The sequence below is a fragment of the Grammomys surdaster genome, unplaced genomic scaffold, assembly GCF_004785775.1.
Source record: "Grammomys surdaster isolate TR1022 unplaced genomic scaffold, NIH_TR_1.0 125977, whole genome shotgun sequence".
NCBI classification, from domain to species: Eukaryota; Metazoa; Chordata; class Mammalia; order Rodentia; family Muridae; genus Grammomys; species Grammomys surdaster.
In genome coordinates, this window is record NW_021620793.1 from 2,404,242 (window position 1) to 2,416,159 (window position 11,918).

Consider the following 11,918-nt stretch of genomic DNA (forward strand, 5'->3'; position numbering starts at 1 on the left):
CTTCCTCCCTCACCCTCCTCCCAGTCCTCCATCTCAGCCCTGTCACCTTCCTCCCTCACCCTCCTCCCAGTCCTCCATCTCAGCCCTGTCACCTTCCTCCCTCACCCTCCTCCCAGTCCTCCATCCAAGACCTAGAGAAGGCTATCAACAAGGACTCGGCTGTGGTTTCTCAGCTTCACAGACAAAAACGTTTTTAGTGACTGTGAGAATTGCAAGAGAGTCTTTCTTTTTGTTTCCTTACTTTTTTCTTTTCTTCTTACATTTATTTACTTAGTGTGTGTCTACGCACACATATGTGTCACAGCACACATATAGAGGTCAGAAGACAACTCTAGAGTTGTCTCCTTCTACCACGTGGGTCCTGGCGATCAAACACAGGTCATCAGCCTTGGCATCAAGCACCCTTCCTGGCTGAGCCATCTCGCTTGCCCTCCAGAGGGTACATTGAATGGTCAGGACTTGCATCAATGTACAGGGTACTGGTTCCTCTTCCTCTCTACTTTGCTTCACAAATTTAAACAATGTGAGTGTTTTTTTTTTTAAATATATTCCTATTATTTTTTGTTAATTTGGATGGCCTAGTTACTGAGTGTGGCAGAGTAGAGAGGGAGGCTTCAGGCCACCAGTTTTTGGCAACTCAACCCAGATCTCACAAGCTGTTTCATAGTCTGATCTGTGCTTCTAGGTGCTTGGCTTCATCTGTCTACAGGTAGAGTGATAGACATTGGGTTATTTCACTGCATTATGGGTAGGGCACAAAGTTCACCAGCTCTTCTCTGTGTTTTGAATATTTGCCTCAGTATAACTTAGCTATTTTTTTTTTTTCTAAACAGGGTTTCTCTGTGTAGTTCTGGCTGTCCTGGAACTCACTCTGTAGACCAGGCTGGCCTCGAACTCAGAAATCCGCCTGCCTCTGCCTCCCAAATGCTGGGATTAAAGGCATGCGCCACCACCGCCCGGCTTTTTTTTTTTTTTTTTAACTTAGCTATTGTTACTGTCAAGAATGATCAATACTAATCCTTAACAAAAAAAAAACAACAAAAAGAAAGAAAGAAAGAAAGAAAGAAAGAGAGAGAGAGAGAAAGAGAGAAAGAGAGAAAGAAAGAGAGAAAGAAAGAAAAAGAAAAAAGCCGGGCAGTGGTGGCGCACGCCTTTAATCCCAGCACTTGGGAGGCAGAAGCAGGCAGATTTCTGAGTTCGAGAGTTCGAGGCTAGCCTGGTCTACAGAATGAGTTCTAGGACAGCCAGGGCTGCACAGAGAAACCCTGTCTCTAAAAACAAAACAAAAAAAAACAAAAAACAAGACAGAGGCAGACGGATTTCTGAGTTCGAGGCCAGCCTGGTCTACAGAGTGAGTTCCAGGACAGCCAGGGCTACACAGAGAAACCCTGTCTCGAAAAAACAAAAAACAACAAAAAAAAAAACAAAAACCAAAACAAAATAGCAACAACAAAAAAACCTAATCCTTACCCTAAGCCTATATTGCTCAGCAGGGTAGCCTATACTCTTATGTATCCCTGAGACTAAGGCATGGGGATCACAAGTTCAAAGCTAGTTTGTACGGCAGAGTGAATTCAAGACTAGCCTGGGCAACTTGGTGAGATCCTGTCACAAGATTCAAAAAAGTGAAGGAAAAAATAATAAAAAGACAGTTCCAGCAAATAACAGCATACCTCCATACCTAGATACGGACAAGAAACACTGAATGTAACTGATAACATGTCCGCTCCGTGGTGAGGTTACTGGTTACTGTAGATAAGAGAGAGAGGTCAGAGACATCTGGAAGAGTTCAGAACACTGGTAAAAGGAAGATTGAATATAACCTGCAAAAGAGGGGTTGGGGAGGAGAGGAAGAGTGAGGGAGAGAGACAAGAAAGGAAAACCAAGGGGGCTGGAGAGATGGCTCAGCGGTTAAGAGCACTGACTGTTCTTCCAAAGGTCCTGAGTTCAAATCCCAGCAACCACATGGTGGCTCACAACCATCCGTAATGAGCTTGGATGCCCTCTTCTGGTGTGTCTGAAGACAGCTACAGTGTACTCATAAATAAAATAAAAAAATAAGTAAATCTTTAAAAAAAAAAAAAAAAAAGAAAACCAAGCGACTGGACAAAAGAGAAGGGGTGGTGCCGAAGAAACAGCAGGGCTATAAGGAGACTGAGGAGCTGGGGAAGGACACCTGTGAGCTGGGGAAGTGTAGGGGAGGGGAGGAAAGAGCTAAGAAGTCTGGGATGTTAGCATTGACTGTGAAGTGAGGAACAGCATCTGAGGGAGCCTGGAGGCCAGCACGGGCTTATCTCACAGGTACCACAAATGGCATCAGCCGTCTGTCCTTCTGTCAGCAGGGAGGGAAATGGCTCCATTCGGTAGAGGGGAACCAGTTCATAAGTTCCTGAGGCATGCTGGCTTCTGTCAGACCACTAGAATTTAGGAAATGGAGTTTTCTTTGGACCTGACACTAAACTCAGTGAGATTTTTTAAGGAGGAGGAGGAGGAAATGGCACACAGGGCTCGAGAGATAGCTCACCGGTTAAGAGCACCAACTGCTCTTCCAGAGGTTCTGAGTTCAATTCTCAGCAACCACATGGTGGCTCACAACCATCTGTAATGGGATCCGATGCCCTCTCCTGGTGTGTCTGAAGAGAGCGACAGTGTCCTCACATTCATATAATAAATCCTAAGGGGATGAGGGGGAGGCATAAAGCTGGAAGAAGGTTGTGTTGGAAAGGATGGTTGCAGAGGGAGTAGGAGGGGATAGAGGGGGGGAAGTGGGGTGTAAGTATGGTCAAAACTCTTCCTGTGCACGGCTGGAGAAGTGCTACTGTGGTTAAGAGAAGACTTGAGTTCAGCACTCAGCAACTATGTCAACCAGTTCTCAAAATTATTTCTTAAAAAAGATGTGGGAGGCAGAGGCAGGCGGATTTCTGAGTTCGAGGCCAGCCTGGTCTACAGAGTGAGTTCCAGGACAGCCAGGGCTACACAGAGAACCCCTGTCTCGAAAAACCAAAACCAAAACAAAAAAAAAACAAAAACCAAACAAACAAAAACAAAGGACAGAAGAAGAGGTCAATGTGGTGGATCACTTGCCTAGCATGTGTGGAGCCCTGAGTTTAACCCCCAGTGCAAAATTAATAAACAAGTAAACAAATAAATAGGGCAGTTGTTAAAATTAAAGTCCTGGGCTGGAGCGATGGCTCAGGACTTAAGAACACTGGCTGTTCTTGTAGATGATTCAGGTTCAAGTCTCTCAGTTCTCAGTCATTAACTGATAACTCAAGTTCCAGGGGACTCAAGGTCTTCTTCTGACCTCTGAGGACAGGAGACATAAATGAGGTACAGAGACATACATGCAGGCAAAACACTTAAACACATAAAAATAAATAAATCTTTACCAAAAAGTTAAAGTAAAAATACCTGAGACATAGAGATGACTCTGTGTGTAAAAATTCTTGAATTTGATCCCTGGAACATACTGTAGGAGGGAACTGACTCAAGTTCTCCCCTGATCTCCACACACAGGCTATCAGTCACACACATCACACACACACACAGACACACACACACAGACGACATAGACAGACAGACAGACACACACACACACAGACAGACAGACAGACAGACACACAAAAGCCAAAACAAAGGTAAAGTAGGATCCTCAGCTACCATATCAGGCAATGCAGGCACAGGCCATTCACTCCATCACGGGGAGAGCCATAGGGCACAGTCACTTTGTAAAACAACTCATAAGCGTTGATTTATGTAATTTCCCCTTATGTGCCTGAGTGTGGGTTTGTGCACGTGAGTGCCGGTGCCTGTGAAGGCCAGAGGTGCTGGTCCCCTGGATTTGGGATTCTGGATGGTTTGTGAGCTGCCCCCACATGAAGGATGCCTGTCGAGCAGTACGTGCTTGAGCCATCGCTCCAGCTCCAGTCTCTGCTGATGATGGTTGTAAGAGTAACTTTGATTCCACAGATGTAATTGTTGTCTTGGAGGCTTGGTGCCTCCATCTGCTAACCTAGGTCTAGTCCTGGAAGCTTCTATACAATCTTATCTAGGCCTAGAATGTTTTCAGCCTATGAGAATTGCTGATGAATAAGCTTGTTCTTTCTGAGCTCTGACTGGCTAGTTCAATTCAGTTGTTCTGGCTCAAACACCTCTCTAAGCTGACTGATTCAAACTGGCTCCTCTTGGCTTCTGACTGAATTGCTCTGCTTGGCCTCATACTAACTTTGACAATCTGTTCAAATCTTCTGGCTCCTTCTCATTCTCTGGCCCATTCTGTCTCCATCTGTGTCTAGCTTGTTCTCTCTGCAATCTGTCTCTGTATAACTGTCCCATGAAAACTGCCTCTCTCTTCTGCACTGCTCTCTCTTAAGTTACTACTCTGTTCTCCTGAGAGTTGGGTGTATCCTAATCTGTCAGATCTTTCTCTGATTTGTCACTTTGTCTCCCACTCAATTTGACATCACTTTCAAACATGGGTGCTTCCTTCTACAAGCTAGCTTTACCTTCATTGTTTGGGATTAAAGGTGTGTGCTAAGGCTGAGCCACAGGACAACTAGTAACAGCTTTTTCCAGTAAACAACACAATCTTACAGTGTGATCAAATACCATCTAATAGATGGGGAAGGCGTTTTGGGTTTAAAATGCCACCCATGGCCATTTAGCTGTAGATACAGTTCTGTGGTATACCCGAAGGGTGGCAGTGTTGGGGACTTAAGGACTGTTGCGCGTGATGGTCTTGCTGGTGTTTGCAGACGTCTTCTGTTTTCTCTCTGTAGGTGGAGACCATACAATCACATATCCCATACTGCAAGCCGTGGCAAAGAAGTAAGTCCCAAGGTTGCGACACTCAGGAGCTAAGGTCCAGGTTGCTACTAGGTGACATCAAGTGACCACTGTGGGTGCAGGTTATGGGAGGTTATTGGGAGCTTTTTCTGTGGCTCAAAACTAAGGCTGGACTCCATGTGTGTCTATCAGTCATCAGCTTGGCACCTTTTCTCTTGGCACACACACACACACACACCCTCTGCATTTTCAGTTAGCCCATGAGTTCCAAGTGAGACATACAAACCTAACTACCTTCTATTTGTTTTTCTATGCAAGCCAAATATAAAATATTGACAGAGGGAGGCCCTGTTCCCCACCCCCAACCCCATAGACTCCTTCCTTGCCTTGACAACAGAAACTAGATTTTTCAGTAGATGCAAGTCTACTGATACCAATCAGCTTTGGCTGACTTAGTTGGAGGAGGGTAGAGGGAGGAAGGGAGGTGGGAGCTTCATAATTTGTTTTAGGGACGCCATGTGGGCAGCATTCTGATTGGGCATTCTGGGAGGGCACATGGATAACACTGTAACTGGGGTGGAGGGGTATGTGGGTAGCATCGTGACTCTGCGTGGGGGTGGAGTCAGTCTTGTCTCAAGCTGTTCTAGCTTCCTATTAGCATGGACTGAGAGCATCTGTCGTGTCCAGCAGGGCTGATGGAGGGGAACAGGCTCAGAACATCCTGTTGGTGCCTTAACTGGAGAATAGGTGGCTCTAACTGGTTTAGCCTTCACAGAGCTCTATCCTGAGCTCTTGTCCTCTCTGAAACTCTTGGTTGCAGGCCAGTTGTGTCTGCTTCTGCCTGGTTTCTCCTAGGTGAGCTGAACACAGAACACAGATGCAAGGCAGGCAGCTGATGCCAGGACCTCTGACCTCTGAGATGCTGTTTTGTCCCCAGGCATGGCCCTGTGGGTTTAGTGCATGTGGGTGCCCACACTAACACCACGGACAAACATCTGGAGGAGAAGGTCTACCACCGGACACCTTTCCGCCGAAGTGTGGATGAAGGACTGCTGGACTGCAAACGAGTGGTCCAGATAGGCATCCGGGGCTCCTCCAGGACACTGGATCCCTACAGATACAGTCGGAGCCAGGTGATGGATGCACGCCCCTCTCTGTCCCGAAGAGTGTCTTCTGCCTTGTCAAAGGGGGACTCAACAGTGCTTTACTGAAGTTCAGAAAGTGAGGCTGGGGCTACATGTGGCAGCACAGGTCTGTAAGCCCAAGCCTCAAGAGTGCAACACCACTCACAGTTTCAGATTGAATTCCTGGCAAGCCTGGCCTACAGGAGACCTTGTTTGAGGATAAAACCAGAAATGGGCTGGCACTATGGCTCACAGAATAAGGAGGATTGCCACTAAATTTGACAACCTGAGTTTGATCCCCAGCACCCTCATTGTGGAAGCAGAGAAATGACTCCAAAAGTGTGCATGCCGGTGCTATACTGTCTCTTGTGTACACACACACACACATACACACACACAAAAGCAAGGGGAGATGAAAAGCTCAAGTTTGAACCAAGTGAGTCATGTGGCAAGAGTATTGATTCTTTTTTTTTTTTTTAATTTATTTTATTTATGAGTACACTGTAGCTGTCTTCAGACACACCAGAAGAGGGCATTCAATCTCATTACGGATGGTTGTGAGCCACCATGTGGTTGCTGGGATTTGAACTCAGGACCTCTGGAAGAGCAATCAGTGCTCTTAACTGCTGAGCCATCTCTCCAGCCCCCAAGAGTATTGATTCTTTTTTTTTTTTTTTTTTTTTTAGGTTTTTTCGAGACAGGGTTTCTCTGTGTAGCCCTGGCTGTCCTGGAACTCACTCTGTAGACCAGGCTGGCCCCCAATGCACAGAGATCCCCCTGCCTCTCCCTCCATGTGCTGGGATTAAAGGTGTGGGTTGCCACATCTCCTTCATTGTCCTTTGCTTTTAACAAGTACCTTTTCCAAAGCTGAGCTGTCTCAACTGTCCGGTCCTTTGGTTTTAGAGTGGCGAGACCAGTGTTCTGGACAGAAGCAGCTAGAAGCACACTGACCAAGTTTCTCACACTTGGTTTTAGCAAAGCTCCTTTTATCATTCCAGCACTCAGGTCAGCCTTGACCTCGCTTCCTAACTTCGGTCAGTAGAGGGCGGACTGGTCCCCCTCACGGAAGCTGCGGTCAGATGTGATATACATGTGTTACGCAAATCCTGGGGTCAGCTATCACCTCCAACTTTTTGGTCTGCACAGGGCTTCCGTGTGGTCTTGGCTGAAGACTGCTGGATGAAGTCACTGGTCCCACTGATGGCAGAGATCAGGCAGCAGATGGGGGGCACACCTCTTTATATCAGCTTTGCCATAGACGCCTTGGACCCTGCCTATGCCCCGGGGACAGGGACACCGGAAATTGCCGGGCTCACCCCTAGTCAGGTAAGTGGGCTTCCCAAGTGAATTCCTGGGTATTTATGTATGTGTCTTCCACTCCATTCATGCTTCCCTTTCTCCCCCCACCCCCTGTGTGTGTGTCTGTGTATGTGTGCGTGTAAGAGAGAGAAAGAGAAAGAGAGAGAGAGAGAGAGAGAGAGAGAGAGAGAGAGAGAGAGAGAGCACACCTGTGTGCCCAAGTTCTCACAGAGGCCAGAAAAAGCATCAGATCCCTCTGCCCTGTGGAGCTGGATTTACAGGAGGGTGGAAGCCACCTAATGTGGGTGCTGTGAACCAAACTTGGCTTCTCTGCAAAAGCAACAAGCACTCGTAACTAGTGGATATTTTTGTTTGTTTGTTTGTTTGTTTTGTTTTTTGTTTTTGAGACAGCCTTGGCTGTCCTGGAACTCCTGTAGACTACGCTAGCCTCAAACTCAGAGATCTGCTTGCTTCTGCCTCCCAAGTGTTGGAATCAAAGGTGTGTGCCACTACCACCCTGCCAAGGGTGTATCCTTCATACTACAGTTGCCTAAGCCCTGTAATCTTCAAGACTCAGGATACTTTTTTCTTTGGCTAAGGATAGCTGTGGCTATCACCCAACACAAAATTGTAGACTTCCTTGAAACATTAACATATTAAAAAACAAAACAAAACTGGACTGTGTGGTTCGTGAGCATGAAATTTGTAGACCTTTTTTTTTTTTTTTTTTTTTTTTTTTAAAGGTTTATTTATTTATATGAATACACTGTAGCTGTCTTCAGATACACCAGAAGAGGGCATCAGATCTCATTACAGATGGTTGTGAGCCACCATGTGGTTGCTGGGAATTGAACTCAGGACCTCTGGAAGAGCAGTCAGTGCTCTTAACCACTGAGCTATCTCTCCAGCCCGAAATTTGTAGACCTTAATGTCATTTCACAATGTAATGAGGTTGTCATGAATATGTCCTCAGGGCTGACTGTAGAAATGAGGCATTGCTTTGAGCTGTTTGTCTGTGGTTTTCTAATTTTTGTTTTGTAGCTAGGGATTAAACCTGGGCCTCACAAATGCTAAGCAAGTGCTCTACCCCAAAGCTGCTCTTCCTCCTCTCCTCCTCCTCCTCCTCTTTCTCCTCTTCTTCTTTTCTCCTCCTTCTCCTCTTCCTCCTTTCTTCTTCCCTTTTCTTCCTCCTACTCCCTCTTCTTCCTCCTCCTCCTCCTCTTCTTCTTTCTTTGCTGTCCTGGAACTTGCTCTGTAGACCAGTGTGGTCTTGAACTCAGAGATCTATGGGCTTCTGCTTCCCAAGTGGTTGCTTTTCATTGGAAGTGACTGTCACCTTCACCTTGGACAGGCTCTAGAGATCATCCGGGGCTGCCAAGGCCTAAATGTGGTGGGCTGCGATCTCGTGGAAGTCTCCCCACCATACGATCTCTCTGGTGAGTGAAGAGGAAGAATGATCCGCAGGTGGAGTTAGGCCTCCATGATCACCGCCAAGAACCTTGTAGAGAATGTCCAGCAGTGAAGAAAGAAGCCTGTTACCACAAACCCAACGAGCATGAGCTAATGCAAGGAACAACCCCCTCGGGAGGTGCCAGGTGCTGCTGCTTAGTGACAGGGTGGCTCAGTGGCATCGCCTTTGATGTTTAATTGAGAAGCAAATCTGCAAAGCATGCTTTACTGTGAAGTAGGGGGTGGTTTCGACTGACACCTGGGCAAAGCAGATGTCACTCCTGTAGTTCTAACTGTGGAAGAAAGAAAAAAGCTTCTGTTTAGGCCTACTGGCCTGAGGGTGGCCCCTGAGCAGCCGTTAGTATCAAAGGTCCCTCAGACTTCTCAGTCTCCAAAAGATGCTTGGTAGGGGCTGAAGGGATGTTCATAGGCAGATGGCACCCCGGGCTCAGAAGCCAGGGCTCTGGGAAGAAGGCTAGAGTCCTGGAGAGTGAACTTTGGGGAGGTGTGTGTCAGCTTCTGCCTTTCTCTTCCTTCTAGGCAACACAGCCCTCCTAGCAGCTAACCTGCTGTTTGAGATGCTTTGTGCTCTCCCCAAAGTGACAACTGTCTGAGTCTATGTTCCTGAAGACAACAGACTGTGTCCTGAAAAAGCCTCAAGAACTTTTGAGCAAGCAGTGCAAGGACCAAAGAAAGCTTTCTGTGAAGTGTCACCTGGCTGCATACAAGGACATTTCGGAACACTAACCCAAACAGCTCCTCTTTCCTCCCTAACATTAAAGCACTTATTTAATTTGTACGTGTGTCTGGGTATGTGCATGTGTACCACTGTGTGCCTGTGGAGTTCAGAAGGGGGTACGGGACTGAACTCTAGAACTGGAGAGTTAGACAGCTGGGAGCCACCAGTGGGTGCAGGGAACTGGATCAGAGTCCTCTGTGATAGTGAGTGTTCTTAACTGATGAGCCGTGTCATCTTCCCACCCAAGCTTATTCTGCGAGTCAGGGTTTCTCTGTGTACCCCTGGCTGTCCCGAACTCACTCTGTAGACCAGGATAGCCTCAAACTCAGATATCCGCCTGCCTCTGCCTCCCGAGTGCTGGAATTAAAGGTGTGTGCCATTGCTGCCTGGCCAAAGTTCACATTTCTTTCTTTTCTTTTTTTCTTCCTTCCTTCCTTCCTTCCTTCCTTCCTTCCTTCCTTCCTTCCTTCCTTCCTTCCTTCCTTCCTTTCTTTCTTTCTTTTTTTTTTTTGGTTTTTCGAGACAGGGTTTCTCTGTGTAGCCCGGGCTGTCCTGGAACTCACTATAGACCAGGCTGTGGGACTGCGTAAGGGTATCCTGGGTCATGGTTGAGCAGGTGCTTAGAACCCCGAGATTCTCCGTGGAATTCTGCGTGAGAACCGGCAGGAGTTCGGTCCCTCCCATCATCTAGGATCCTGAAAAGCAGTCACATAGATCTCCATAGAGTCACATAGGCCAGGCTATAGGCCTCAGGCCCTACAGATTTACATACTAATGAAGGCCAGAGGGCAGAGCAAATTAAACATTCCTCCCCCCAGATCCTCCCCCAATATAACTCGGGACTGCCCTGAGTTTTTGGGGGCTACGCCTAGATCCATCTATTATCCGCCATGACAATAAACCTTTTTGGAACCAAGGACTTCCTCGTGTTACTGGGGCCTGCCGCCGCCAAGGCCCTCAGGCCGCTGGAACCATAGGATCTTCTTCCCTGATGTGGGACCCGCCACGGCGGCGGAAGCCCCTCCGGGGCTTGCACCGCTGTGGCGGCCTTCTTAAATTTTTCCCACACCAGACTAGCTTCAAACACAGAAATCCGCCTGCCTCTGCCTCCCAAGTGCTGGGATTAAAGGTGTGTGTCACCACCGTCCGGTCAAAGTTCACATTTCAAAGGAGAAGCATTGACCCATGCAATACAGCAGCCCCAGGTCTGGTGGTGCACCCTGGCACACACCTGTAGTTCCAACACTTGTTGGGAGACTGAGGCAGGAGGATTGCTACACATTGGAGTCCAACAAGGGCTATACAGCAAGAATACCAGACTCTGCTAGAAAACCAAAACCAGTCATCTGGCCAGTCTGTACTGCTTTAATTTTGTTCCCTTTGATAGAAGGTGGAGAACACAGAGAAGGAGGTGATAAATGAGAAAGGCCCGGGAAGTAGGGCTGTGCAGACATTCCATCTCCACAGCGCCCGTCTTCACAGTGGTGCTCCTCAGAGGAGCTCATGGCAGCATCTGGGTTAGGTTACTGTGAACTCGTGAGAGAGAAGCAGACAGCACTCTCGAGGACCTAGTAAAAGCCTCTGCAGTGAAGCCTGCAAGCTGAGTGTGGTGGGCACCACCTGCCACCTCAGCACCGAGGCAGGGGAAATCCATGAGTCTGAGGCTAACCTGGTCTACAGAGTAAGACCACATCCTTGCCCTTCACCTCAAACAAGACTAGGGGTAAAGACTAAACCAAATGCTGTCAGCTGGCCCTGAGGGACCCTCCTAACCTTCTCTGTACAACTCGGTTTGCATTATCTGCCTTTAGGCTGACAGCTCCTCAATGCCCGCCATCTCCCGTGCCTGCTGTGACTAAAAGCATATGAGTGGCATACAATTCTCATAATCATCCATGAGGAAATCATCGTGCAGTACCAGAGGTGCCCCAGAGCCATCACACATTAAAATAGTTTATTTGTTTCCAGTCTGTAATATTCTTAAAACAAAATAACATTAGCTTTAGTGCCTGTTCACAATACAAAACCAAAACCAAACAAAATGGAAAAGGAAAAACATAAAACATATAAGACACAATTTGCCAAATAAATTATTTGTTCTTAGTAGTATCTAAAGTGCAAAATATCCACCTTCCTCTCAGATCTGCCTCTGGGTACAGCTATCCTTTCTAACAAGTGATAGCAGAGTCCATCCTGCCATCGTTTTCAAGGGCACATGGACACAGACAGTATTTCATCTGCATCCTCTTTTTACTCAACAGTTTACCTGTTTACTTATTTTACGGTGCTAGGATTAAAGACCCCAGTGCCTTGTACGTGCTACACAAGTGTTCTAACCTCCCAACCTGGCATCATTTGATTTTGAGACACAGTCCCATAGCCTGAGCTGGCTTTACCTGCTCACACCAAGGGTGAACCTGATTTTCCTGCCTCTGCTTCCTGAGTACTGGGATTACAGGCATGTGCCACCACATTTGGCTCCTTGCAACATTAAAGGGATTGTACCTAATTCCCCCCCCCCC

The 11,918-nt window shown here is 47.2% G+C and overlaps 1 protein-coding gene across 1 annotated transcript in view; it reads left to right on the forward strand.

Moving 5' to 3' along the window:
* The window catches only part of Agmat (agmatinase), a 13,728-nt gene extending 4,272 nt beyond the window's left edge, over positions 1-9,456 (forward strand). The window contains exons 3-7 of the mRNA XM_028754047.1: positions 4,779-4,827; positions 5,723-5,918; positions 7,056-7,235; positions 8,560-8,644; positions 9,198-9,456. Of these exons, the coding sequence (XP_028609880.1) occupies positions 4,779-4,827; positions 5,723-5,918; positions 7,056-7,235; positions 8,560-8,644; positions 9,198-9,271 (584 nt within the window). The 3' untranslated portion in view covers positions 9,272-9,456. The remainder of the gene's footprint in view (positions 1-4,778; positions 4,828-5,722; positions 5,919-7,055; positions 7,236-8,559; positions 8,645-9,197) is intronic.
* Positions 9,457-11,918: the final 2,462 nt, after the last annotated feature.